At 44.5% G+C, this 14,956-nt stretch overlaps 1 protein-coding gene across 2 annotated transcripts in view; it reads right to left on the bottom strand.

Annotated features, from left to right (window-relative positions):
- AGGF1 (angiogenic factor with G-patch and FHA domains 1) overlaps positions 1-14,956 on the bottom strand; it is a 199,916-nt gene that overhangs the window by 22,026 nt on the left and 162,934 nt on the right. For both annotated transcript variants that reach the window (XM_029575326.1, XM_029575333.1), the window contains 6 exons: positions 11,179-11,347; positions 10,953-11,064; positions 7,758-7,809; positions 7,545-7,646; positions 6,104-6,272; positions 424-506 (listed from right to left, as the gene is read on the bottom strand). In XM_029575326.1, the coding sequence (XP_029431186.1) occupies positions 424-506; positions 6,104-6,272; positions 7,545-7,646; positions 7,758-7,809; positions 10,953-11,064; positions 11,179-11,347 (687 nt within the window). The remainder of the gene's footprint in view (positions 1-423; positions 507-6,103; positions 6,273-7,544; positions 7,647-7,757; positions 7,810-10,952; positions 11,065-11,178; positions 11,348-14,956) is intronic.

Raw genomic sequence — 14,956 nt, 5'->3', positions numbered from 1 at the left:
AATCAACTTTAAGTAACCTGTTTTAAAAAAAAATGGTGGACCAATTTGCATTTTAAAACAGCTGCAGTTTCCAAAGTTATAGCCTCCTATGGTAAGTGAATATCAGATTCATTTATAGCACTGTTCTTAAAATAAAAAAGTAAAACAAAAAACAGGGTGGCCCAGTTATCTAGTAACCTTAACTAGTAAATGGCCCTTCCCAACATCACGGTTTTCAGGCGGCTATACTGAAATGCTGTTTCAGCAGGTAATATGTACCACTTTGATTTTGTATAGGTAAGTACAAAAGAGAGTAAACTGATACAATTCAAGAAATAATTGTATGTGTTTGGGAAATTTAAAAAAAAAAAAAAAAGGGAATTCTTCATTTCAAAAGATTGACAAATGCTATCATGTTTACTATCCCACTTCTTCTGAACTTACCTGTAAGCCATACTTAACACGTATGTGTTTCAATTCTTTTCTCCTTATTAACTCTTTTTCTTCTTTGCTCAGTATCGGACCAGCTAAAAGAAAACAAAAGTAGGCATTTATACCAATATGTGTAAATGGCTTTACATTTAAAAAACCTTACATTTACCAAGTTCATTACAAGATGATGAAGAATTGTGACCACACAGAGCACAAGACTCTTATTCAGAAGAGTGATCATACATTTTTACCTCTCCAGTTACCCCCTGTCCTCTTTGAGAGCTAATCAACTAATGTAGAAGGACGTGATATAAAATGGATGCTTGATCCCGGTGCTCCGTTCCCCCTAATCTGTATAGGCATCAATCCCCCCCCCCCCCCCCCCCGAGGAACAGAAACAAACACTCTGTGTGAAAGCAGAAAGATTGGTGATGGGGCAGGTTAAAAGGAAAACTGACCTGAAGCAGTTTTCATTTGCCAGCAGAGAGGTAATCAGCACAGCACGTGGGACTAGACGGCAAAGAGGAGACCAAGTGCATGGCACCCGAGGCAGAGAACACAGGCCAGCCCACCTGCGCAGAGTTTCAGCGCTGATTTGCTGAATTGAGGCAGGATATGGCATTGTTACAGGCTGAATTCAGGGCGATGGTGGCAGAGGTGAAGGGAGATGTGGCTCTGGGGACCACGTGACAGAGGTGGCAACATGTCTGGATGAGCAAGCCGTTGATTTGGCAGCACGGCAAGAGGCAGCCAGGGGCTTGGTAAAAATGGCCCATGAATTAGAAGAGAAGTTAAATGACCTTGAAAATAGGTCCCTTAGGGTAAATCTATGATTCAGGGGTGTGCAGGAACTGCCTGATTTCGCAGACTGTTTTCAAATTGTGTCCAGCATCTGCACAGCGATCTTGGGGTCAGATGGTCATGAGGCACCTCAAAAAAGGGCATATTATTTTGGGAGGTGATGTTAATGATAAGTTATCCTTTTTTAGGAAACTCTGGGGGTTCAGTGGGCCTCACGACTGCAGAGACGGAGTCTGAAAGAGATATTAGGTTCATGGGGTCTCATAGATGTATGGAGACTAAGGAACTCAATAGCCCGAGATTACACATTCTATTCCAAGCTACATGGATCATACTCCAGAATAGACTACTTTTTGCTAGACAAGGTACTGGTGGGGAAAGTCCTAGAAGCGGCTATTGGAAGCATAATGTGGATGGACCATTTGCCAGTGTGGGTGGTATTGAGAGCAGGCAGAGAACATTTGGGGCAGAAATTCTGGAGGTTAAATGAGGATTTAGTGTCAGAGAAGGTTTTTGTTGCCAGTCTTGAAAAAGACATCAAGGAGTACTTAATTAATGAGACAGACAACGTGAACCCGGTTCTAGTGTGGGAGGGATTAAAAGCAGTAGTGCGGGGTAAATTAATATATAGGGCTTCTTTTCTAAGAAAGGAGAAGGAAAAGGCAAGGGTTCAGTTGATGCAAACAATTGGGAAATTGGAAATAAAGCACAAGAGGAACTGAGACAGCTCTACTTTGTTGCTTTTGGAGACAGCGCATCAGGAATTGAAAGCATGTGATGTGGCTGAACTAGCCTTTCAGATGGAAAGGGTGAAACAGAATACTTTTAATATGGCAATAAAGCGAGCAGGCTGCTAGCCAGGCGTCTTAAAGAGCAACATAAGCAAAATCAGATTCTCAAAAATCAAGAATAGAGAAGGGAAGTTCATTTTGATAGTAAACATTTCCAACAGATTTGCCCAATGTTATGCTTAGCTTTACACTTGGAATAACGCTATTAATGAGAGAGATATTGAGGAATATCTGAAGGAAATATCCTTCTCCTGCCTTCCAGACGTGAGAGGTCAGTTGAATGTGAAGATTAGATAGGAGGAAGTTTGGGGGTGATATCAGGCCTCAAATTGGGAAAAGCCCCAGGATTGGCTAGGTACACAGCTAGATTTTATAAGTCCTGTAAACAAGTGTTTGTTAGGCCTATTACAGACATGTTCAACTATCTAACGGAGGGGGGAGAATTACCATAAGAGACCAAATGTTGTAGATATTACTGTAATAGCTAAGGGGGGGGGGGGCAGAACCCTACACTGTGTAGGTCATATAGGATCATCTCATATCAATTTGGATTTAAAAATACTGGCAAAGGTGTTGGCCCTGAGGTTGGGTATGGTGGTTCCTTTTCTTATTCATGGGGATAGCGCAGTTACTTACATGTAACAAGTGTTCTCCTAGGACAGCAGGATGTTAGTCCTCACATATGGGAGACATAATCCGATGGAGCCCGGCATGGAAAACTTTTGTCAAAGTTTCTAGAAGCTTTGACCAGCAGACTGAGCACGCCCAGCCTGCTACTACCCGCGCATCCACGCTAGGTCTCCCCCTTCAGTCTCGTAACATAGCAAAAATAAGAGCGAAAAAATAAAAACAAACCGAAAGGGAACCCTGAGGACATACACGTGCAGACCTTGGTATGGTACATCGATTCATTTTGAGCAGATAGTCTAAAATTGACCCCCAAACTTCTGAATTTTATCACTGGCCCAGAAGCTATGAAACAACATGCCTGGAGCTAATCCACATTTTTTTACACATATTAAAGCAAGGCTTCCCAAACCAGTCCTGAGGACTCCACAGCCAGTCGGGTTTTCAGGATATCCACAATGAATATGCATGAGATAATTTTGCAAACCATGGAGACTCGGTATAGGCAAATTTATCTCATGCATATTCATTGTGGATATCCTGAAAGCCCGACTGGCTGTGGGGTCCTCAGGACAGGTTTGGGAAGCCCTGTATTAGAGGTTCCTATCTTGGCTTTAAACGTCCATGTGATAGGTACATACATACGCCTCAGGAACTTGAATTGAGTTTCCCGGAACAACACATTCTCAGAGACCTCAAATAAGTGGTCGAAACAATATTTTAACCATCTATGGGACACTGGGGATTCTGTTTCCTTGGACCACGTGGATGCCAGTGCCCGTAAGTCATTATGACCTTTGATCCTGTTTAGGGCCTTATTGATGGAAGCACAAGACAACTTGCCCCCTGCAGGAATGGTAAAGAATTTTCTACTGGGTGGAGGTGAATAGTTCTAGATTTCTTAAACAAATCTGTTTCTATAAAATGCCCTAATTGTAGATATACATAGAACTCTTTATGGGACAGATCAAATTCATCTCTTAGCCCTTGGAAAGAGCATATGGTGCCAGTGTCTCCCTGAATGAATTGTTTCATTCTTGTTAGTCCTTTCTTAGCCCAATTTTCCAAGATTTTATTCTGTTCACCGGGCATGAACCTCGGATGGCCGTTTAAAGAAAGCTCCGTGGATACCTCCCAAGACATGCCCCAGAGAGAGAGAGACAGCTTTCCAGGCTTGCCAGGCAATGGGGAGTCTCTTCTGAGCGTTCAGGGACATAGGCCCTCGAGGAGCGAGTACCGGATCCCATCTTAGCAATCTGAAAACAAGAAGAGAGAGCGGGACCCCAAGGAGCGGGTACCCCTGGTAAGTTCGAGGAGGCAGAGCAGTGGAGAATGAAGCGGGTCGAGATGATCCCCACAATCAATCCCTTGGCAAGCTCAATTCGTAAGCATAAGCAAAGACCTTTTATGATGGAAGCGGATGACCTCACTACGGGGGAACGCCCCCGAGGTTCGCGCCCTTGCTGGTACAAACTTCGAAGCGCGCGCGCGCACCTTACATCATCAGGAACATGGCAGATCCGCAGCGTCAGGCCAGCCTGGGGACTCCGAGAAGAAACGGCGAGGAGAAGCCACGGCAGCAACCGTCCATCAGACCCAAAGGGAGTCGCCTCAGAGGTAGAGAGGGTGGAGTGAGGGCAAGAGCAGGCACGAACGCAACACCCTGCTGCCAGTTAATTCTATTATTGAAGCCTTCCAGGCAGATCCAATTGTGTGGTTGCCCGCTTTTCTGCTAGAAATTCTAGATATTACTGTACAGTTAAATTAGATGATTTTGCCACAGGATAATTTATAAGGGCCCCTGCAAATTAGAAAAAACATCTCCCCATGTTCTTCTCTATGTTCCTCTTCCTGTCACTCAGTCTCTTACCATCTTTTCACTCAATTTTTCTCAATCCAATAACTGTCTACAACCTCTGCTCTCTCTTCCTCGTGTCTCTCTCTTGATACACTCTTCCATATATCTTACAAGCTGCCAGGTTTCTCACCCTCCCCTCAAAAAATATTTTAAAAAAAATTAGATAAATGGTATTAGTAAACTAAGAGTGGGAGATAAGCTTGTTGTGGATGATAAACAAATACTTAATACCAGCAGCTTGAAGAAAGATCTTTATTTAGATAAAGTATGGGATATCCCAGCAATTCAGAAGCAGTCTCTCGGAACATTGCTGATACAATAGATTAAATAATTTACTGCCTCTAATTTATACACTAAAGAATGCTAGTTTGTTTGCATAACATTTTCCTATAATTGGTTGGCATTATAATTTTATCACATATGTTAATAGGATTGAATTCAGGTGATTTCTTGTAAACTGAACCCAGAAGGCGGGAATGAAACTTAAGGCTGACCCTTAACTTACTGTTTTACTTTTGGCATACCTGCTAGCATTTCAGCAAACTTGGATAGTTTTTACAAGTCTGATCAGTGCAATTTCATAGTGCAGTAATGATAGCTTCATAGGAAGTCCTTTTCAAAGCGCCCCTACAAACTGACCTGACTAGACTAGCAACAACCACTTTTCCATAATTACACATATAATTTTAAAAACAATTAAAAAATAAAACATTCAAAACATTAAAAACCACAAAATCCAATAAGCTAAAAATATTTTTATATTGTCCTCATTGTTCTGTTCTCACGCCGCTTCCCTTTCTGATTCCTTTTCCTCGTTTTTCTTTCCTATTATCTTTTCATGTCTTTGCCATTTCTCCCTCCATCACTTCTTTTGCCTTCATTTTCCTGTCTCACCTACAGCTTTCTCTTAGCTTCCCTTCTTCAGTGCCCCTGCTCACTCTGTCTCCCTGCTTTATGCATCCCTACTGTGTTTCCTCCTCCCTAACCCCCTACTTTCTCTTAGCTTTTCAGCCTTTAACTAGTTACATATATTTGACAATATAGGAATAAATTGCTTCTGGAGCCTGTTTATTCCAATCTCAGCCAGAAAGTGTCATTAATGGAACAGTTCTTTTTATTTCCCTTTATGGGTGACCTTGAGCTCTCCCAGCTTATAAAACATGAACCAAAGCTCTTGCACTGCACTATATGATTGGCCTTCACATACATCTTTTTAAGAACTGAGAACTCCAGCTTCACCAAAACATTTTATCTCAAAAATCCTCAACTATCTCTCTACATTTAGAATGCCAGACACCACTATCAGGCCAGTCACATCATCATATAAAATAACTGCCCCAACCTTGTTTATGCACCTCACTCATTGTTTAAGTGATAATGTAACCTAGACATGGATTTTACTGAGTCATGGCAGCCTTAACTAAACATACTCATTTCACAGTAAACACATATTTTATTTATTTCTATTCTGCTTTTCAGCACCTCAAAGCAGATTACATTCAGGTATTATAAATATGTATTGCCTATTAATATCAGAATACTGGGCCATCATTTAAAAATCTCAAGTCCAACACAATGGTAGCTTGCAGACCATAAAATGTAGAACAGACAATACCAGAAGAGGTAGGTGACTCCTTGTTGAGGCGAAGGTGTGCTCTGATCTGTCCTGGTTCACATCCATTACAGGTTTCACAGCCAGGATGGACATGGAAGGATAGCACAGTCTCCCCAAATCTCACTTCATCTCCATGCTCCAGTACACAGGGCTCAGATATAACACCAGGCTACAAGGCAATAAACAAGCACTTAGTCAAACATACACTTGTTCCATGACCTTAAAACTGAAATGTTTTGTCCTTGTTTAACCTAATAGTTTAAGACAATTAGAGGCAATATTCAAAGCCATTTAAATGAAAAACTCACAAGTTATCTGTCTAAATGGCAAGTACTGGAATATTCAGTACAGGCATTCTGGAGAGGAGTTAAGTTATTATGGCTAACCTAGCCGACCTTGAACTATATCCAGCAGAGTTATCCGGATAACTTTAGACCTGCTTCTATATTCAGATAGAGAGATAAAGATACCAGTGGTTTGAATAGGATGTGAGATGCATGCCAGGGATGTTTGCAAGTATACCTTTGGGACACTGATTTGATGTGATGAGTAGACTGTTTGGATTTTCATAACACATTGAAGTGATTTAATAGCAGTATATGTGCAAAACAGTCTACAATTTTTTGGGTCTATAAAATATTTTAAGAAAAACTTCAAAATTTACTAAAAAAATTTTCAAATATTGACTTCAGAATTAATTAAAGTAATTTGGACCTGTACACTACTGAAATGAGTTTGTAGGTGTGACAAACTCATGTAGTTCAGAGGTCCTACAAACATAGATTCACATATAAGAATGATAATTTGCATATGTGGTTCCACAGTGTGACTATTGATTCAACGATACCAGTTACCTTGATTATTTGGATGTGTTTGAATATAAACTCAACATTGCTTTGCTATAGCAGTTTGTGTGTACAATGAGACCACAGTATTTTGTTTTAGTTTATGTGCTTTGAGTTTTCAAATTTGTGTATATTTGTATGTGATCTGCCATGAACAAGTGATATGAGGAGAATATAAAATGTTTTAAATAAATTATATCTATAGATATAAATGACATTTATATTTATTTTTTTACAGCACTTAAAAGTGCTGTTGAGTATCTGTCAAGGCAGTGAGTAAATAGAAAAAATAAGCTGCAATGAGGCAGATAAGGTAGAAGAAAAAATTTGAGATAGAGGGGGTCATATGTCTGTGTGTGAGTTCAGACAAAAAGTCTGAAGGGCTCATGAGACAACATGCATGCATGTGCTCAGTAAACATTTTACTGAGCTAGGAGAGAGAGATTTGTTTGATGCTATTGGATTAAATTACCTATGTGTCATGGCTAATTCAGCACTGCTCGTCGACTGGGAAAGTGCAAATTCACCCTTTGTGCACCACCACATTTGCAATGTATGATATGAATTCTTTTAGCTCATCAAGAAGCAATGCTCACCTGCAGAATTAGATTTCCATTAATAACTGTGCCAATCTGACTGCCTTGATCCACAATAACATAACTTTCTAATTCATGGTCGAAGAAGACTTCTGCATGAAACTAAGAGAAGAACAGAAAGCAAGTTTATGTCTGCTCGACTTCTGCACAACAACGAAGATTTTCTTCCCTCATCCTGAGAGGAAATGTTAACAGCATTATTCTAAGACTTACCTTGCTAACAGCAGCCTCAGGGATTAGGACCGTATGTTCCAGATTTCCATCTCTGGAAAGATGGAAAGAGTTTAATATACTTTCCTTATGAATAACATTAACCACATTACAATTTATTAAAAGTGTACCAACATAAACAGCAATGCACATAATTATTACAGTTACAGCATCCCTGACCCAAAAAGTTCACAATTAGTATCCAATGTTACTTATTCAGGGCTGCACAGTGAGAGGGAGAAAAAGAAATGGAATCGGAGTCTATAACATTATAGCCACATATTATAAGATCTGTAACAGTGCTAGTCCAGTTACATTATGAAGTGTTACAGGATTGCTCACTGCACAATGTCTCCCAGTTATTTCTTACTTTTTTTAGTTCATGTTTATTAAGACTCATGCTTCTTAAACAATACAAAAATGTATGAATATAAAAACAAAATAGGACAGTGGTTCCCAGCATGTGATCCACAGATCCCTAGGGATCGGCCAGGCCATAACAGGGGGTCCCATGGGAAGTGCAGCTGCTCAGAAAAAGTGAGCTCTGCATTAAGATGGTCTGAGAAAATGAGTGCAGGGAATCCTCCACATCAAAAGACCAGTCTGCACTGCTAAGAAGTAGAAGGAACAGGTCCCATTCTGCGGTGGTGGCAAAAAAGGCCTGACCCCATCCTGCGGCGGCTGAGGAAGAGACCTGGCAGGCTGCCACGGACCCCATCCAACAGCAGTTGAAAAGGTCAGAAGAGAGGGGGAGGCCGGGAGTGTGTGTGTGTGTGAGAGTGTGTGTGTGTGAGAGAGAAAATATGCAGGAGTGTATGTGAGAGAGCCCGTGAGCTTCTGCGTGAAAGGTAACCTGTGGGACAGAATGTGCGTGACAGAAGTGGAGCGTGAGAGAGAGACGCCTATGGGGTTGAGAGCTAATGTATGTGTGTGTATAAGATAATCTGAGAATGTGAGAGCATGTGTGTGTGTGCGCGCGTGTGTGTGTGTGCGTGTGTAAGAGAGCGAGAGTGTAGAGAGCATGTGTATCTGTGAGGGAGCCTACAGTGCAAAATGCTTTCTTTCATCTTAGTTACATCTGTCGTTTACGACCTTATATGGAGCTTCATGATTTGAAGAATTTAGTTCATGTGTTATAGCATCAAGAATTGATTATTGTAATTCCTTATTGTTGGGTTTACCAAATATCAAATGAGAAGATTACAATTCCTTTAGAATATATCAGGGGGCAAAGCCAGTCTCCTCTTCGGAGGAGGGGGATCAGCATGCCCAGAGACTATCTTGAATTTTTCTCTTACGAGAAATTTGTTCAGTGCCCTGAGATCGAGATTGGGGCGCACGCCACCATTCCTTTTCGGGATAAGGAAATACCTTGAGTACGACAGTGTTCGCCCTGTTGTTCGCGAGGGACCAGTTCCACTGAGCCTGCTGCGAGGAGAGAGGAGATTTCTGTTTGAAGAGTGACCAAATGGGCGGATGAACCCCATGAAGGATATGGGGGAGAGGTCTCTGGGAGCCAGCTGAAGTGCAGATGGTACCCCTGGTGGACGATGGAGAGGACCCAGTGATCTGACGTGATCCCTTCCCAGCAGCGGGCAAAGCTAAGGAACCTGCTGCCGACTGGGGGATCGGACGCCAGGGGGCTGCTAGCTGACTGAAGCTCCATCGCCGCCAGTCAAAAGTCCATGGGCTGGGGCATCTGTTGGGGTCCGAATACGACCCCTCGAATTGGTCCGGGGCAGTCGTGTTCGAGCAGCCAGAGGGTAATACTTCCTGTACCGGTAGAAGGGCTTATGAGAACCTTGCCAGGAGGATTTCCTGGCTGAGGATGGCCCTTCTGAGGGACTAGCGGATAGCTACTGGAGGCTATCATGATGGTCCTTCAGCTGCGCCATCGCATCCCAGACCTCATCCCCCCGAATAGATTCTTGCCTTTACAGGGGAGATCGGCGAGCCTATTCTGGACCTCCGACCAGAGGTCCGAGGCCCTGAGCCAAGCCATTCGTCTGGCACTGATGCCCATGGTGGCTAAGCAGGCTGCAGTTTCAAAAACATAATAGGTGGAACACACCTCATGTTTTCCTTCTTCCAGACCCAGCGAGGCAATGGCGGCGCTTCCTGCTGCTGCTGGGGAAGGCCCTCCGCAAAATCCTGGACTCGCTTCTAGAGATTGTGGTTGTACTGAGTCATGTCAAGTTGGTAGGCCACTATGCAGGCAACCAGCATGGCGCCTTGGAAGATTTTTCTCCCTATGGCATTGAGTTTCCTATGCTTAATGGTGAGACCGCACCTTGAATACTGTGTACAATTCTGGTCGCTGCATCTCAAAAAAAATATGATTGCGATGGAGAAGGTACAGAGAAGGGCTACCAAAATGATAAGGGGAATGGAACAGCTCCCCTATGAGGAAAGATTAAAGAGTTTAGGACTTTTCAGCTTGGAGAAGAGACGGCTGAGGAGGGATATGATAGAGGTGTTTAAAATCATGAGAGGTCTAGAACGGGTAGACGTGAATCGGTTATTTACTCTTTCGGATAATAGAAAGATTAGGGGGCACTCCATGAAGTTAGCATATGGCACATTTAAAACTAATTGGAGAAAGTTCTTTTTTACTCAACGCACAATTTATTTTTTTTTTATTATATGAACAATTTTTTATTAACTTTCACATATAACAAAATTACAATCACTGCGGAGAGCAGAACACTTGGCCCTCCCACAGCTTTGCGTACAGCAATGTTCGTGTCAAACACATTTTTAACAGCGATAAATCTGTACTCAACGCACAATTAAACTCTGGAATTTGTTGCCAGAGGATGTGGTTAGTGCAGTTAGTGTAGCTGTGTTTAAAAAAGGATTGGATAAGTTCTTGGAGGAGAAGTCCATTACCTGCTATTAATTAAGTTGACTTAGAAAATAGCCACTGCTATTACTAGCAATGGTAACATGGAATAGACTTAGTTTTTGGGTACTTGCCAGGTTCTTATGGCCTGGATTGGCCACTGTTGGAAACAGGATGCTGGGCTTGATGGACCCTTGGTCTGACCCAGTAAGGCATGTTCTTATGATGAACATAGCACTATGTAAAAACGCTGTCCTATACTACAACAAAGGAGCCACTAAGGGGCCTAATTAACCAAGGGCTGCGCTTCACACTCAAGACCTTTTATGACTATATGCCAAAAAGTGAACTCTTACCTTCCAATTGTAGCATGTTTTGTTGCTGTGATTATATACAAGGATCCAATCTGGAGAACTGGCGATCTGATTACAATTACTCGAATACAAGGAGGCCAAATTCTTTCGGTGTCTAACAATTAAGCATAAGAAAACAAATTTACCAAAACAAATATAAACTTGTAAGTGGAATAAGACTGTGCAAAATGAGTATTATTGCAGACCACGAAAATAGAACAAACTGTACCAGAAGAAGTAGGGGACTCTTTGTTGAGGCAGAGATGTGTTCTGATCTGTCCTGGGTCACATCCATCACAGGTTCCTCTGCCAGGGTGGACATGGAAGGACAGCACAGTCTCCCCAAACTTTACTTCATCTCCATGCTCCAGTATATACGGCTCTGATATAATATCAGGCTATAAGGAAAAGATCAGCCTTTAATCAAACATATACAATTACACTGATTTCAAACTAAAGGAAAATTGGTTTTTACCTACTAATTTTCATTCCTGTAATACCCAAGATGAGTCCAGACAAGTGGGTTTTATTCATCCCTACCAGCAGATGGAGGTAGAGAACAAAACTTTGGGCACTGCCACATATATGAGAGTGCCACCTGCAGTCCCTCAGTATTGATCGATACCAAAGCCAAGATAATTAAAACCAGTGGGCGAACTAAGCCTCCAGGATGGATACCCCTGGACCGCCTAGCCACACTAAAAAAACATCAACTGTACATAAGTGAAAAATCTGAACAAACTGAGAAACAAACTCTGCTTTGCTAATAAGAATCCAGCAGCAGAACAAGCAGTCTTTCAGCACAGATCTCCAGGGTGGGCCCTCTGGACTGATCTTGGGTATTACAGGAAAGAAAATTAGCAGGTAAGAACCAATTTTCCTTTCCTGAACATACCCAGATCAGTCCAGACAAGTGGGATGTACCAAAGCCCCCTTAAACTGGGCGGGAACCCGAAAGACCCGCTCACAGGACACTCTCCCCAAAGGGTGCTGTCTCCGGGGCCCGCACATCCAAGCAATAATGCTTAGTGAAAGTGTGAAGCGAAGATCACACCACGGCCCTACGAATCTCCGCAGGAGACATCAGCTGACACTCGGCCCACGATGCTGCATGAGCACGAGTCGAATGAGCTCTAAGCCCCACCGGAACCGTACGGCCCTTGGATACATAAGTAGCGGAAATAGTCTCTTTCAACCAATGAGCTACAGAAGCTTTAGATGCCTTCTCTCCCTTTTTGCGTCCCCCGAAAAGGATGACTAAATGATCCAAGCGTCGGAAAGAATTGGTGACCTTCAAGTAATGCAACAAGACACGACGCACATCCAAAAGATGGAGATCCCTTCCCATAGAGAAATCCCGATCCCAATCCGGAAAACCTGGCAGCTCTACCATCTGATTCACATGAAAAACAGACAACACCTTAGGAAGGAACAAAGGCACCGTGTGCAAGGACACCTTATCAGACGAAATCTGGAGAAAAGGATCCCAACGCGAAAGCGCCTGCAATTCCGAAATCCTCCTAGCCAAGCAAATGGCTACCAAGAAGACAGTTTAAGGTCAGAACCTTTAAAGACACCCGACACAGCGGCTCAAAGGGTTCCTCACAGACTGCTCGCAACACCAGATTGAGACTCCATCCTGGACATATTTTGCGAAGAGGGGAACGTAGATGCTTAACGCCCCGAAGAAAGCAGACTACATCCGGATGGGCAGCCAAAGCCTGCCCCTGAACCTTCCATCTAAGACAATCTAGAGCTGAAACTTGAATCCGGAGCGAACTGTGGGCCAGACCCTTGGATAAGCCCAACTGCAGAAAAGACAAGATATGCGATATGGACGCCTTAAAGGGATCCACTCCCTGTTGTTCACACCAGGTCCCAAAAATCTTCCATACTCTTGAATAGGCCAGGGAAGTAGAAGGCCATCTCGCCTGAAGGAGGGTAGTAATCACCGGTTCAGAATATCCCTTTGAACTTATTGGTGTTTGAGGTAGTTGTGGGTGGATCCTTGGGCCGGTGGCAGATGAGCACGCCCCCGGGGGAAGACCTCGAGAGGGACCACCAGTCAGGCTCAGAGTATGGAGACAGACACACACTAGTTCTTTTATTAAACAGTATATTGAACCACCAGAGGGGGCAGTAGTGAGCTGGAAGTGCCCGGCTGGCTGTAGCTCCTCAGGTACTGGAACAGCGATCCTGGATAACTGAGCTGTAGACAAACTGAATATAGTGAGTAGGCAGGGTATGCAGAGTTCAGGAACAGAACTTTGATGGTAACACTCACACAATAGTCTCTAGCAGTAGTCCAGGTGTTGGAATGAGTTAGGCCCTCGAGGAGCGAGTATCTGTTCCAGGGGAAGCTCTGAGAGAGACAAGGTGACTCACTGGTGTAGTAGGCAGTGATGACTTCCAGGCAGAAGAGATATTCAGCAACCAGTCCGGGAACATGGGCCCTCGAGGAGTGAGTGCCGGTTCCTGACTGTGACCTGAAAAACAAAGAGAGAGCGAGGCTCCCGAGGAGCGGGTACCCCTGGTAAGTCTGAGGAGGCAGAGTAGCTTGGAACGAATCCTAAGTTCAATCCTATTCCTTGCTAACTCCATTAGTCAGCGATTTCTAAGACCTTATATATCCTGTACTGATGACATCATCTCAGGGGGATGCCCCTGAGGTTCGCGCCACTGCTGGTACATCAGTCGGGGCCGCGCCGTGTGCACGCCCTTAGGCCCTTGTGAAACATGGCGGATTGCAGCGTCAAGCCACTCCGGCGATGCCGGAGGAAAACGGCAGAGAGACGCTGCGGCAGCCAACCTTCCACTTGAACAAGAGGGAGGTGCCAAGGAGGTAAGGAGGGCGGGGTGGAGACGTCGGGCAGCGACGGTCGCAACAGAACGCAATTGCTGCCTCTCAAAAGCCAGGCTGCGATACAAAATAGATCCGCACGATCCAAAAATATGGGACCTTGACGAAGCAGATCCCGCAAGTGGACCAGGCGGAGTGGCCTGTCCACCGCCAGATGCAGCAGATCTGCAAACCATGGATGACGTGGCCACTCCGGAGCTACCAGCCCCGGGTGAGCTTCTATTCTTCAGAGCACCCGCGCTATGAGCAGATGAGCAGCCGCAGAAGGAAGACATACAGTAGAACACCGGTCGGCCACGGGCACACTAAGGCATCGAACCCTACGGTCCTCATCTCCCTTTGGCGGCTGAAGAACCTCTCCGTCTTGGCGTTGAGACTCGTCGCCATCAGATCGAACTGAGGAATCCCCCACCTGGCACAGAGGTGGTCCTAGGCTTCCGAGAACAGTTCCCACTCCCCCGGATCCAACTGCTGATGGCTGAGATAATCTGCTTGGATGTTGTCTACTCCTGCGACGTGGGAAGCGGCGATCCCCTCGAAATGGAGCTCCGCCCACTTGAACAATAACTGAGCCACCTGAGCCACTGCGGGGCTCTTGGTCCCCCCCCCTGGCGATTGATATAGACCACTGTGGTCGCATTGTCCAAGAATACTCGCACCATGCGAGCCTGAACCAAGGGGAGGAACGCCAAGAGGGCCCTGCGGACCACTCTCGTTTCTAACCGATTGATGGACCAAGTCTGTTCTGACGTCGACCAGAGACCCTGAGCCGACTTGCCCAGACACACCGCCCCCCCCAGCCCCGAAGGCTGGCATCCGTAGTGACGACAATCCAATTCGGGACCTCGAGGGGCATCCCCTTTTCCAAATTGCTCCTTGTCATTCACCAGGCCAGACTGGCCCTGGTCACCGGCGTGAGAGACAGAGTCAGGTAATATTGCTCAGACGGGACTCTATCGGGACAACAAAGCTCTCTGCAGGGGCCGCATATGCACAAATGCCCAAGGGACCAGCTCCAACATGGATGCCATTGATACCAGAATTTGCAAGTAATCCCAGACTTTGGGCAGCAGCAGACGAAGCAAACGAGTTATCTGCTCCTGAATCTTGTTTACCCTGTCGGTTGTGAGAAACACTCTGCCCTGCT

This window comes from Rhinatrema bivittatum, chromosome 1, assembly GCF_901001135.1.
Source record: "Rhinatrema bivittatum chromosome 1, aRhiBiv1.1, whole genome shotgun sequence".
Lineage (NCBI taxonomy): Eukaryota > Metazoa > Chordata > Amphibia > Gymnophiona > Rhinatrematidae > Rhinatrema > Rhinatrema bivittatum.
This window is presented reverse-complemented; position numbering and strand designations above follow the sequence as displayed.